This window comes from Pongo abelii, chromosome 14 (assembly GCF_028885655.2).
Source record: "Pongo abelii isolate AG06213 chromosome 14, NHGRI_mPonAbe1-v2.0_pri, whole genome shotgun sequence".
Classification (NCBI taxonomy): Eukaryota; Metazoa; Chordata; class Mammalia; order Primates; family Hominidae; genus Pongo; species Pongo abelii.
Genome location: NC_071999.2, coordinates 78,596,321 through 78,608,751, shown reverse-complemented (window position 1 = coordinate 78,608,751; position 12,431 = coordinate 78,596,321). Strand labels below are relative to the sequence as shown.

Genomic DNA, 12,431 nt, shown 5'->3' with positions numbered 1-12,431 from the left:
GCCAATGTTACAAATCAAGCTCTCCCTCATATCCCTCTTGGACAGCTAGCTGTTAACATTTACCAACACACCACTGTGTCAACCCTGAGCATTAACTATGTGTCAGGCACTGCAATAAAATGAAGCATTTCTGGTCTTTTGAAATTTGAGGATAAAGATCCTCCTAATGTTAGAGTATGAAAAGACACTGTAAAGATTATAAACAGATCCTTAAGAAAACAAATAATAAACAACATATATTAATGTTATTTAATGTATGACTTGAAAAAACCCTTTATTATAAGAGAAACAGTTTTTAAAACTTTTAAAATATTAACTTCTTGGCTGGGTGCAGTGGCACATCTCTAATCCCAGTACTTTCAGAGGCCCTAGGCAGGTGGATCGCTTGAGCCCAGAAGTTCAAGACTAGCCTGGGCAACATGGTGAAACCCTGTCTCTACCAAAAAAATACAAAAATTAGCCAGGCATGGTAGTCCGTAGCTACAGTTCCAGCTACTCAGGAGGCTGAGGAGGGAGGAGCCCTTGACCCTGGGAGGCAGAGGTTGCAATGAACTGTGATCATGCCACTGCACTCCAGTCTGGGCGATAAAGCCAGACCCTGTCTCAAAAAAAAAAAAAAAAAAAAAAAAAAAGAAAAAAAGAGAAAAACTTCTTATGTTGACATTCAGGAATATTAAATAAATAAATAAATAAAAGGAAGATTAGCAAAGCAGTACCTCCGGTTTAAATTGTTTTATGACTCGCATTTCAAAAGTACAGAAAAAATAAAATTAGATCTTGACATCAGAAGATGATTAAAAATGCTATGTAAAATGCATATACATACATATATATATATATACATACATACATAGTTTAAATGACATAAGGCTAAGAAAAAGAAGCAATATGAGCCTGATTTTCTAAGTGTAAACAAAGTTAAATTTAACAGAGGAACGATTTTTCATTAACCACAGAGGTAAAAACCAAATCTATTTTAAAAATGATTTATTAGTAAAAAACTTAAAATGTCACCAAAGTTTGCCAAACCTGTTTTACCAGTTGATATTCTCAGAAATCAAAGCTTTGTCTGTCTAGTCTGCATTTATACTTAGTCTGGGCATTTAATCTCCCTTTTGTTCTCAGTTTTGCCATACACTGTAAGTTGTTTTTTATGGCCTTAATGTTCAGTTAGTTTCATAAATTGTGAAATCATTTTGTACTAGCAAACAGCTTATTTTAAAATTGCTTAGAAAAATAAACAAAAGAGTTACAAACAATTAAAATGAATACTGTGATTCTTCATATGGGTTTCTTTTGTTTAAGTTATTTACCTCTTGTGAAAGCTGTGTTACTTGGTCCTTTCGATGTTCCAGGTCTTTTAAAATCAGCGAGTTTTGTTTTTCTAATTGAAGCACTCTTCTTGCCAAGTGAACACTAGGCAAATGAAATGAGAAAATTAATGCTTAAAAGTGAAATACTGCCCAAAATATTCAAAATGTGTTTGTGTACTTGAAAATAGACATCATTTTCTAATTATACTTAAATAGTAACAGAAAAAATATAGAGTCAAATAATATTTTCAGGTACCAGTAGTGGAAGACCAATACCCCACAACTCAGAATTATGAGAGTAACAACATTAAAACATAACCGTGATATACTGATTACTGCAGTAACGGTTTTTAGCCCTTGCTATAAAAGTGGAGAGGTAACATTACAATACTTGCTTGAAAAGACCACAATACAGCAATTTACAGCTTGTCTCCACTTTCATATATATTTTCCAATTACAAATCAGAAAATTAGTTGAAATATTACAAACAATAATTAGCTTATCACTTTGAGAAGTATCAGAGTTTACTTCAAACAACATAATGCATGTTATAATATAAAACAAAAATGAGGTTTTTAATTGAAAGTGGAGATGAAAAAGATATATAAAACTTAGAGAATGTCTATAGTAAAGGCAAAGCTTCTGTACTAAAAAAAAAAATCACTCCCTCTGATGCTCTGCATTACCATAACTTATTGCACTGACCTTTAGTATTTAAAAATACATATGAAACATCTCAATTCTACTTTTAAGAAACAATTTTAAGAATAAAATCTATTCCTTCTAACTATGGTGGGAGGAAGTGGTATATTTCTTTAAAGAACTGCTAATAATTTTGAGAAGACATATTGCTCCTAAGACCCTCTCTGCATTTCCAGTAACTTCACATTTTCATATTTATTGTATTTTCATATTTTATACTAGTTAACCTATTAATCTGTGAATTGTGGAATCCATGGACTCCTAGATGGAATGTTTTATAATGACAAAAAGATACCTGTGCTTTAAATAAAATCATAGGGCAGAAAAAATTCTATTGTATTTTAATATTTCCCAATATCAGATAAAGAAATGCAGACAACATTCTAAAAAATAATGTTAAGGCCAGGTGCAGTGGCTCATGCCTGTAACCCCAGCACTCTGGGAGGCTGAGGCAGGAGGATCACTTGAGGCCAGGAATTCAAGACCAGTATGGGCAACATGGTGAGACCCTGCCTCTGCAAAAAATACAAAAATTAGCTGGGTGTGATGGTGCATGCCTGTGGTTCCAGCTACTTGGGAGGCTGAGATGGGGGGATCACTTGAGCCCAGGAGTTCGAGGTTACAGTGAGCTAGGATTGTGCCACTGCAATCCAGCCTGGGGTGACACAGTGAGACCCTGTCTCTAAAAATAATAATAATAATAATAAATAGTGTTAAATATCATCCTATACATCTATTTCTAAGAACTCATACCAAATAAAAAAGATGAGTTCTGGCAAAAGTTTATAAAGTGATTTGAGTTGCTTGTTTAGATCTAAAATTCTGTCCTTTCAACTGGCATTAGAGATGGAAAAAGCATACAGTCCTCATTTTTTGACAACCACTTTTTTTTTAAACTTTACTGACATACAATTTTACTGATATGCAACTTAAATATCATAAAGTCCACCAATTTAAAGTGTACAATTCAATGTTTTTTCATATATTTAGAGTTGTGCCACTATCACTATAATCTAATTTTAGAGTATTTTCATTATCTCAAGAAGAATTTCTGTGTCCATTACCAGTCACTCTCCATCCTCCCCACATTCCAACTTCCTCCTTTGCTCCTCAAATTCAACCTTAGGAAACTGTTAATCTTTCCCTCTTTATAAATTTTTAAGGAGTTTACAGTTTATGACTATATTGTTCTTCATTTCCCAATAAAAATATACTAAGTTCTAATTTGACCCTAAAATAACAAGATTTCTACAAATAAAATAAGCCTTAATGTGAATTTTGTATTTTAAATCTGTTGATTCCATTATATGTTTGCAAGCATCAGTTTATCATTAGCTCTATTTTTATTAGGTTAATTAAAAAATCCTGGAGCTATCTTTATTCATATTTTTATTCTTGCTTTCTTACTCTTCATACATATTAGGTGTTAACTTTTTTTTATCTTTTTGTCTCCCACAGAACTTCACACTAGGGTCACTTAAACATGGTAATTTTTCAATAAATATATGTTGAAGGTGTAGAACAAGTATGTGTATACTCAGTATAGAACAATAAACACAATCAAATGCAATTACACAGAACTAGAGTTACAAAAGAATGAAATGGAAGACAAAGAGATGCAAGAAAATAATGAGATGCAGAGGTCACATATTACCAACAATCTGAAGATAATGATTTGAAGACATCAAGTTTAATAATATTAAATTGTTCATTTGGTTTAAGTGCTTTTATTTTGTTTGGGAATTGTATAATGTTCTTATACAGATAGGGTGATACTGCTTACCAATAAAAATATCATAAGTCATAAAACACTGACTCAAGAAATTCTTGCCGGGTGAGGTGGCTCACGCCTGTAATCCCAGCATTTTGGGAGACTGAGGTGGGCGGATCACCTGAGGTCAGGAGTTCGAGACCAGCCTGGCCAACATGGTGAAACCCTGTCTCTACTAAAAATACAAAAATTAGCTGGGTGTGGTGGCAGGCACCTGTAATCCCAGCAACTGAGGAGGCTGAGGCAGGAGAATCGCTTGAACCTGGGAGACGGAGGTTGCAATGAGCTGAGATGGTGCCATCACACTCCAGCCTGGGGGACAAGAGCGAGACTTCATCTCAAAAAAAAAAAAAAAAAAAAAAAAAGAAATTCTTGGTATGCTAGTGCTTAAGCCTTAACACCAGGACTACTTGCTTCAAACGAGAATTTCCCTGATTTTGACTGGGAGATTCCAAGTAAGGAAAATCAACTCTAAATAGAAGGAAAGTATCTATGGTATCTTCAAATTGCTTACAAATATACTCCACAGTGCTTTGATTACTAGTTTATAGTACAATTTTACTGAGAAAAACTTTCTGAGAATTGATGGTGACGGGAAGGACCGTGAGTATTAGTATGACTGTTGATGTCATTTATGATGCATAATGATAATAATGTAGAAGACAACATGGTACAATTGGTCTCCAGTATATACGGGGTTCACATTTTAAAAACTCACCTCTAAGTCAGTTGTAAGGACAGTAAAACACATTTCCTCATATATATATATATTTATATATATTTATATATATATATAAATATATATATATTAGAAATGTTATTAAAGTTCTCAGTTGCCTTAAAAGACCCATTTAGCCCACTAATGTAGTACAAACACACACACACACAGAAGAATAAAAGATAATATAAAATCTTTCATTAAAAGATTATACTCAGATTAAGATTGTATTATTAAGGATATAAGAGATTATATTAAGATTTAATGAAAAGAAATATAAAGATATATTTAAGCAAAAGAACACAGCAGAAACAAGAAATATAACTGTTTTTCATCATTATAATACTTATAGTAAAACAAAAACAGTAAAAAAAATTGGCTGAGGCAGGCAGATCACTTGAGGCCAGGAGTTTGAGACCAGCCTGGCCAACATGGCAAAACCCCATCTCTACTAAAAACACAAAAATTATCTGGGTGTGGTGGCACACATCTTTTTTTTTTTTTTTTTTTTTTTGAGTCGGAGTCTTGCTCTGTCATCAGGCTGGAGTGCAGTGACGCGATCTCGGCTCACTGCAAGCTCCGCCTCCCGGGTTCACGCCATTCTCCTGTCTCAGCCTCCCGAGTAGCTGGACCACAGGTGCCCGCCACCACACCTGGCTAATTTTTTGTACTTTTAGTAGAGACAGGGTTTCACCATGTTAGCCAGATGGTCTCGATCTCCTGACCTCGTGATCCGCCCACCTCGGCCTCCCAAAGTGCTGGGATTACAGGCGTGAGCCACCGCGCCCAGCCAGTGGCACACGTCTTTAATCCCAGCTACTTGGAACGCTGAGGCACAACAATCTATTGAACCCTGGAGGCGAAGGTTGCAGTAAGCAGTGAGCCAAGATCATGCCACTGCACTGCAGCCTAGGCAACTGAGTGAGACTCTGTTTCAAAAAAAAAAAAAAGGAAATTACTATTTTTTCTTGGTGATGAATATCAATGACTACAGAAAAGCAGGGTGAATTAGAAGAAACACACTCATTAATTCATTCGAAAACTATTCATGAACACTTCCTTTTAAGAAACATGTATTAAAAACCTATAATCTGCATAGGCACTGAGAATACATAGTATCTACTGGGAAGATCTAATAGTCTACTGAGGAAGATGGGCAAATTTAAAAATTACTGTAGTATGCTAAATGCTAAGAAAAGGCATACCACTAAGGAATAAAAACTATACTAACTAATCTGGTGAAGAAGCAGAGAAACAGCATTTTAGGTAGAGGGAAATGCCTATGTAGAGGATGAAGTGCTAGGGAAAATTCTAAGTAGTAGAGTATAGATCAATAACATATGGTGCATGGTGAGGGTTGAAGCTAGAGAGATATAGGCAGAGATATTTTATGAAAAGCCTTGTATGTTTGGATTTTATCCTGAAGTTGGTTAGACATAACATGATCTGGCCCACCCTTTAGAAAGAGTACTCTATCAGTAGTGTGCAGGATGGCCTGCAGAAGGAAAAAGACTATAGTCATTTAGAAGGTTATGATCATAATCTAGACCAGTGGTCTTTAAAAGTAGTTATGTGCAAAATTATTTGTTGAACTGTGGGAACTTTTACTTACATTTATTTTAATGTTAAATTATCTTAAGTTTCCATTTTCTGTGTAGGTTTTGTATCATTATGTGCACACTATTCATATGATAGCACATGCATACATAATCTATAAATAAATATGAATACATATGCATATATTGCTGAGTGTGTACTCAAATTTTTTCCCAATAAAAATTCGTATCAAAAAGTTTGGAGACCACTGATCTAGGTCAGCTTTGTCCAATGGAAATATAATGCAAGCCACATATGTAATTTAAAATTTTCTAGTAGCCACATTAATAAACAGTACAAAGCCCTTACCTCATATGATACCAAAAAATTAACTAAAATGGATCAAAGACCTAAATACAGAAGCCAAAACTATAAAATTTTAGAAGAAAACACATGAGTAAATCTTTGCAAAATTAGATTTAGCAAAAGATTCTCAGGGCAGCAAGAGCATAAGTAACAAAAAAAATTGGATAAACTGGACTGCATCAAAATTTAAAAATTCTGGGCTTCAAAATGCACCATTAAGAAAGTAAAAAGATTTTAACCATTTCAGTTTTGTCATGAAAAAGAAAAACAGGGCTGGGTGCGGTGGCTCACGCCTATAATCCCAGCACTTTGGGAGGCTGAGGTGGGCAGATCACTTGAGGTCAGGAGTTCAAGACCAGCCTGGCCAACATGGTGAAACCCCGTCTCTACTAAAAATACAAAAATTAGCTGGGTGTGGTGGCAGGCGCCTGTAATCCCAGCTACTCGGGAGGCGGAGGCAGGAGAATCACTTGAACCTGGGAGGCGGAGCTTGCAGTGAGCCGAGATAGCACCACTGTACTCCAGCCTGGGCAACAGAGTGAGACTCCATCTCAAAAAAAAAAAAAAAAAAAAAAGAGAGAAAGAAAAAAGGAAAAAAACAGTGAAAAGACAATCTGCAGAATGGAAGAAAAAATTTCTTATCACATACCAGTTAAGAAACTTGAATCCAGAAAATATAAAAACCTGTTACAGTTCAACAATAAATACCTGGTACAAAGGAGGTACTTAGAAATTATCTATTGAATGAATGAATTCCTGTTCATTCATATCTCCTGTTTCTTCACAACCCAACCAATACTGAGCATTGCCAATCTTTGGAAGTTTTGCTAACCTTATAGATAAACATAAAATCCTGTTTTAAATTAAATTTCTTTATTTGTGAGGTTAAGCATTGTTTCATATGTTTGTCAGACATCTGTATTTCTTACATAGTGAACTGATGTCTATATCCTGTTCCCACCCACTTTCAAATCTGACCTTCATGGTTAGTTTTACTCTATCTCTAAATTATTTAAAAATATCAAGGCCCTCTATAATCTCACTGGAACCAACCTTATTTGCCATTCATGTCTACTCTACTTCATGTCTCACAAATATGTTTTCTGTATTCCTTCCACTGCCTTTTCTTGGTCCTCCAGTCTGAAGATTTTCTTTAAAGGCTCCCTTCGAGTTCCACTTCCTCCATTTTTGACTGTGCCAGCCTTCACGGATCTCTATTCCTCTGACCGACATAGCCTAACCCAACATATGATATAGTACTAAAGTTTATATATTCTTTCATGTATGTTAATCATTTCTCCCTAAACAGATGCAACTCATAAAATGACAGGAGTCTTACCCCCTGTGGTATCTAACTGTAGAGCTGATCAGAGTAGGCACTTAATAAACCTTCTTTTTTTTTTTTCTGGCAGGGTCTCACTGTATTGCCCAGGCCAGGAAGTGCAATGGTGCAAACATGGCTACTGCAGTCTTGACCTCCTGGGCTCAAGTGACCCAGCTCATCCTCCCACATAGCTGGGACTACAGGTGCATTAGGATGATTGGCTCATTTTTAAAATTTTTGTAGAGGCCGTGTTTCACATTGTTACCCAGGCTAGTCTCAAACTCCTGGGCTCAGGTGATCCTCCCACCTCAGCCTCCTACAGTGCTGGGATTATAGACGTGAGACATGTGCATAGCGATAAGTACCTCTGGACTGATTTTGTTGTAAGTGCATTTTGTTCAAATGAACACACTGTTAGAAACCATACTCTGAGGTTGCAGCACCTCAACATTAAGGTACACCTATCGCCAATAATGGGCAATTAAAGAAAAAAAATAAAGTACAACTAATGCTCAGTATTAAGCATTGAACTAGCAATTAAAAAGTGCATAAAGAAAAAGGCAAATGTCTTAGATACCAATTCACCGCTTCTATATTCAACCTCCTAAAACTTTAAGTGGGCATATTGCTTTGGTGAGTGATTTGGTGCTATAGGTGGATCCTCTTTAGAAGTCTGGGATCTTACAAGTGGGAAGAAAGAAGAGTGTTTAAATGAAATTCAAAACAAGACAAATGAACAACTGCTCAACTACAGCTGAGTTTATGCGTCCTTAACACAATAAACACACAATGAAACAAGTCCTAAGATCTTCATTAAAAAAATTTTTTTTTGAGTTAGAGTTTCGCTCTTGTCGCCCAAGCTGGAGTGCAATGGCGTGACCTGGGCTCACTGCAACCTCTGCCTCCCACGTTTAAGCAATTCTCCTGCCTCAGCCTCTGGAACAGCTGGGATTACAGGCGCCCACCACTATGCCAACTAATTTTTGTCTTTTTAGTAGAGATGGGGTTTTGCCATGTTGGCCAGGCTAGTTTCGAACTCCTGACCTCAGGTGATTCACCTGCCTCAGCATCCCAAAGTGCTGGGATTATAGGCGTGAGCCACCGTGCCCGGCCCCGCTAAGATCTTTAAGAAGAATAACTATGAACATAGGAAAAATGACTCTTGCTAAAGGTTATTTTTGGTGTAGAATGTACTGAATTTCTCAAGAAAGCAATGCTTTTTATAAGCTATCTATTGGGACACTTAAATAGGTACGATACTTCTTTGTAATTATTAATACATTAATTGCTTAAATGACTTTCACTTATACCAAGATTAAGTTTGATATCAGCTAGAAACTAACACCACCAGTATATTGGTTGTACACCTAAATATTAAACCAAAATTTCACCTGTTACTTGGTCAAATTAGTATTCCTCCAAGGGTAATCTTTTAGCTCTCTTAGCACTTCTTGATGCCAAATATAGGTTATTGGTTTTGGCTCTGTCCATGGCAGTCTGTATTTCTGATTACTACATACAATTTCCTAACATTTTTAGCCTAGCAAATGTGGACATGAGAGAGTTTTGTTTATATCTGAGATATCAAAGCACAATGGAGGATTGATGCTCTGTTCTGGGTTCTTCAATATTGGTACGGTGTCTTACTATTACCAAAACTCGAAATGAGCAAGAATATGTGAGGCATGCTTATTAGTTATATTAGTTATTTGATCTTTCTCAGTTTCAGTAGATCAGAGTTCTGTCTCTACTAGCATGGCATGAAAGATGGTTGCAAAGAAGGGGACATGTGCCAGAAGGATCCCACTTTCAAAAAGCTTAAGGTTGGTCCTTATACTATCTGCTCAGCTGGAAATGACTGAGTACTAAATAGTGATCTCATGCTGATTATCTGTAGTTACATGAGACTTTCTCTAGTTTCTTCTATAGGCTTACACTTTCAAATTTATCATGAATAGAAAAGCAGCAACTTTTTAAAGAACTATTCCTAAAGCCATCCCAAATGAAATGAGTACAAGTTTCCCCAAGGACAAAAATGAGAACTCATATGAGAATAAAGGAAAGGAAAACATGCTTGTCATACACAAAATTTTGCTAGTTTCCTCTGCTTTATTTTTTTTATTATTAAGCTCAGTAAACTGTGAAAGTTTTAACTTAAAGCTTTTTATAAAACTAGAGAAACTATAGTACACAGTAAATCTTACAATTTGAAAGGTTTAAGAACGTCAGAACAGTCTCCACATTCAGATTAGACAAAACACACACACAGGCATATATGAAGACCATGTTAGTGCCTGGGTGTCACCATTTAGTGTGGCAGGTTAAAGGGCATAACCAAAACATGTAACCAGAAAACCATGTTTGCTATTTTCAAAACAATCACAACTGAAAGGAAAACATTACTTCAGATTTTCAAGTTTAGTCAAGGAGAGCCCATTTTATTTTAATCTACTTTAACTGTATAAGCCCTTGTAACTTTCTATAATTGTGTCCCAGAAAGAGTTTTAAAAAATAGGCTGGGTGTGGTGACTCATGCCTATAATTCCAGGACTTTGGGAGGCTGAGGTGGGATGATTGCTTGAGGCCAGGAGCTCAAGACCAGCCTGGGCAACACAGCAAGACCCTGTCTCTACAAAAAATAAAAAACAAAAAAATTAGCCAGGTACAGGGCGCATGCCTAGCTACTCAGGGGGATAGAAAGGAGGATCGCTTCAGCTCAGGAGTTTGAGATGAGAGTGAGCTATGATGGTGCCACTGCATTCCAACCTGAGTAACAGAGTGAGACTCTTAAAAATGGACTGATACTAAAGAAAGTTTCATGTTTGGGGGGTATCCCCGCTAATTATTTCAAGAGGCTTCTGTACAATTGTAAAACAATATCGTCTTAAATGAAAACTCAAATTGTGCCTAGTAAAAGATTTCAGAACCCTGGCTTTTCCTCTAAAATTAACTATGTAATTTACTTTAACAACACATCAAGGTGTAACCACCTAGCACTTACTGAAGATCTACTCTATGTCAGGCACTTCACATCCATTTTCTCATTTTAATTTTGTGGTATTGCCTGGGTTGCAATAGGCAACTAATGATATTTTTCAGTAACTACACAATTAACTAATGAAAATATAGCACTCAAAAACGGAAGTACTAAAAATTAATGTTTTGGATAACCATTAAAACCTTTCTGAAGAATATCCAATGACATAAGAAAATGTTTAAAATGGAATTCTATGACAATAAATTAAACTATTAAATTACAAGCAATAATATCCTAAATAAGAAAGTACATATATCTGTATACATTTCCGAGTGGTTATTTTGGATGGTAGGATTACCAGTAATTTTCCAATTTTATGAAATAAACATGGCTTGGTGTGGTGGCTCATGCCTGTAATCCTTGTACTTTGGGAAGCCGCGGCGGGCGGATTCCCTGAGCTTAGGAGTTTGAGATCACTCGAGACCAACCTGGACAATACGGTGAAACCCTGTCTCTACTAAAATACAAACAATTAGCCAGGCATGGCGGCATGCACCTGTAGTCCCTGCTACTTGGGAGGCCGAGGCAGGAGAATTGCTTGAACCTGGGAGGTGGAGGTTATAGTGAGCAGAGATCATGCCACTGCACTCCAGCCTGGGTGACAGAGTGAGCGAGACTCCAACTCCAAAAAATAAAAATAAAAACAAAATAAAATAAACATTACTGTCATAAGAAATCAGAAATCTCCTTCCAATTAAATGTTACCCTAAAATATCTAATTCTGGTTGTTGAACATATAAGATTTTAAATCAAATTTAATACGAATGGAATCTATTGTGTAGTAGTTGGAAAATAAGTTCCTTTGAAACTTTAATATATTTTGGTATAGGCTGATGTACAATGAAAACTTTATTTTGCATATAGTTCATTTACTGTTCTGACTGAGTTGTTTTATCATTCACCTTAAGTTTCCACTGATTTTTTTTTTCTTTTCTTTTTTTGAGATATGGGAGTCTCTCTCTGTTGCCCAGACTGGAGTGCAGTGGCTAGTCACAGGTGCAATTACAGTGTACTACAGCTTCAAACTGCTGGTCTCAAGTAATCCTTCTGCCTCAGGCTCCCCAGAAGCTGGGATTACAGGTGCATGCCAGTGCGTCTGGCTCCAATCCTTTAATTTCAAATGTGAAGGATTACATAGAATTCTCTCAAAGGTTATACTGCTTTTATCTTAAATAAACATAAAAAGAGCACAAAGCCACTGCTTTCTTTACAAATATCCATTATGAACTCAAATGTGGACTTTGCAAACTTCAGAAATGTGTCAGACCCTAACCTGGGATCTTTAGTGCCATCGATCAATTTTGTGCATACAGTAAGCACTCAATATAAGTTGTTGAATGCATGAAGGAATGCATAAATGTTCTCTTTGGATATCTAGCCTTACTTTCCCGTCATTCAGCTTAGATGACCTGAGAAGCACTTCCTCAAAATAACCCTCTGGCTCACCATGAGAAGAATGCCTGGCACCAGCTGGCAGGAGATATTAATAGCATGCCCATTAGGCACATGTTCAAGGCACATAGATAGCTCAGTGATAGAATCTTTAGAATATTTGGACAGTTAACATTATTTCGAGTATGAATCAGTTGTGGTTCCTTAAATCCTCACTTTAAATATTAAAAACCAACCTCTATTTTTAAAAATTCTTAAAAAAATAGTAAGG

The 12,431-nt window shown here is 36.1% G+C and overlaps 1 protein-coding gene and 1 long non-coding RNA gene across 12 annotated transcripts in view; one reads left to right on the top strand and one right to left on the bottom strand.

The window, feature by feature from the left end:
* PIBF1 (progesterone immunomodulatory binding factor 1) overlaps positions 1 to 12,431 on the bottom strand; it is a 233,908-nt gene that overhangs the window by 83,484 nt on the left and 137,993 nt on the right. For all 9 annotated transcript variants that reach the window (XM_024230714.3, XM_024230719.3, XM_024230716.3 and 6 more), the window contains one exon: positions 1,314 to 1,416. In XM_024230714.3, the coding sequence (XP_024086482.2) occupies positions 1,314 to 1,416 (103 nt within the window). The remainder of the gene's footprint in view (positions 1 to 1,313; positions 1,417 to 12,431) is intronic.
* Positions 1 to 12,431, top strand: part of LOC129049562 (uncharacterized) — a 70,889-nt gene that overhangs the window by 22,659 nt on the left and 35,799 nt on the right. The window contains exon 4 of one of the 3 annotated variants that reach the window (XR_008512750.2): positions 9,455 to 9,555. The exons of 1 other annotated variant lie outside the window; for it this stretch is intronic. This is a non-coding gene — a long non-coding RNA (uncharacterized LOC129049562). Of the gene's footprint in view, positions 1 to 3,474; positions 4,122 to 9,454; positions 9,556 to 12,431 lie in introns of those variants that run through there. One more of the 3 variants, XR_008512748.2, reaches the window with a different exon arrangement.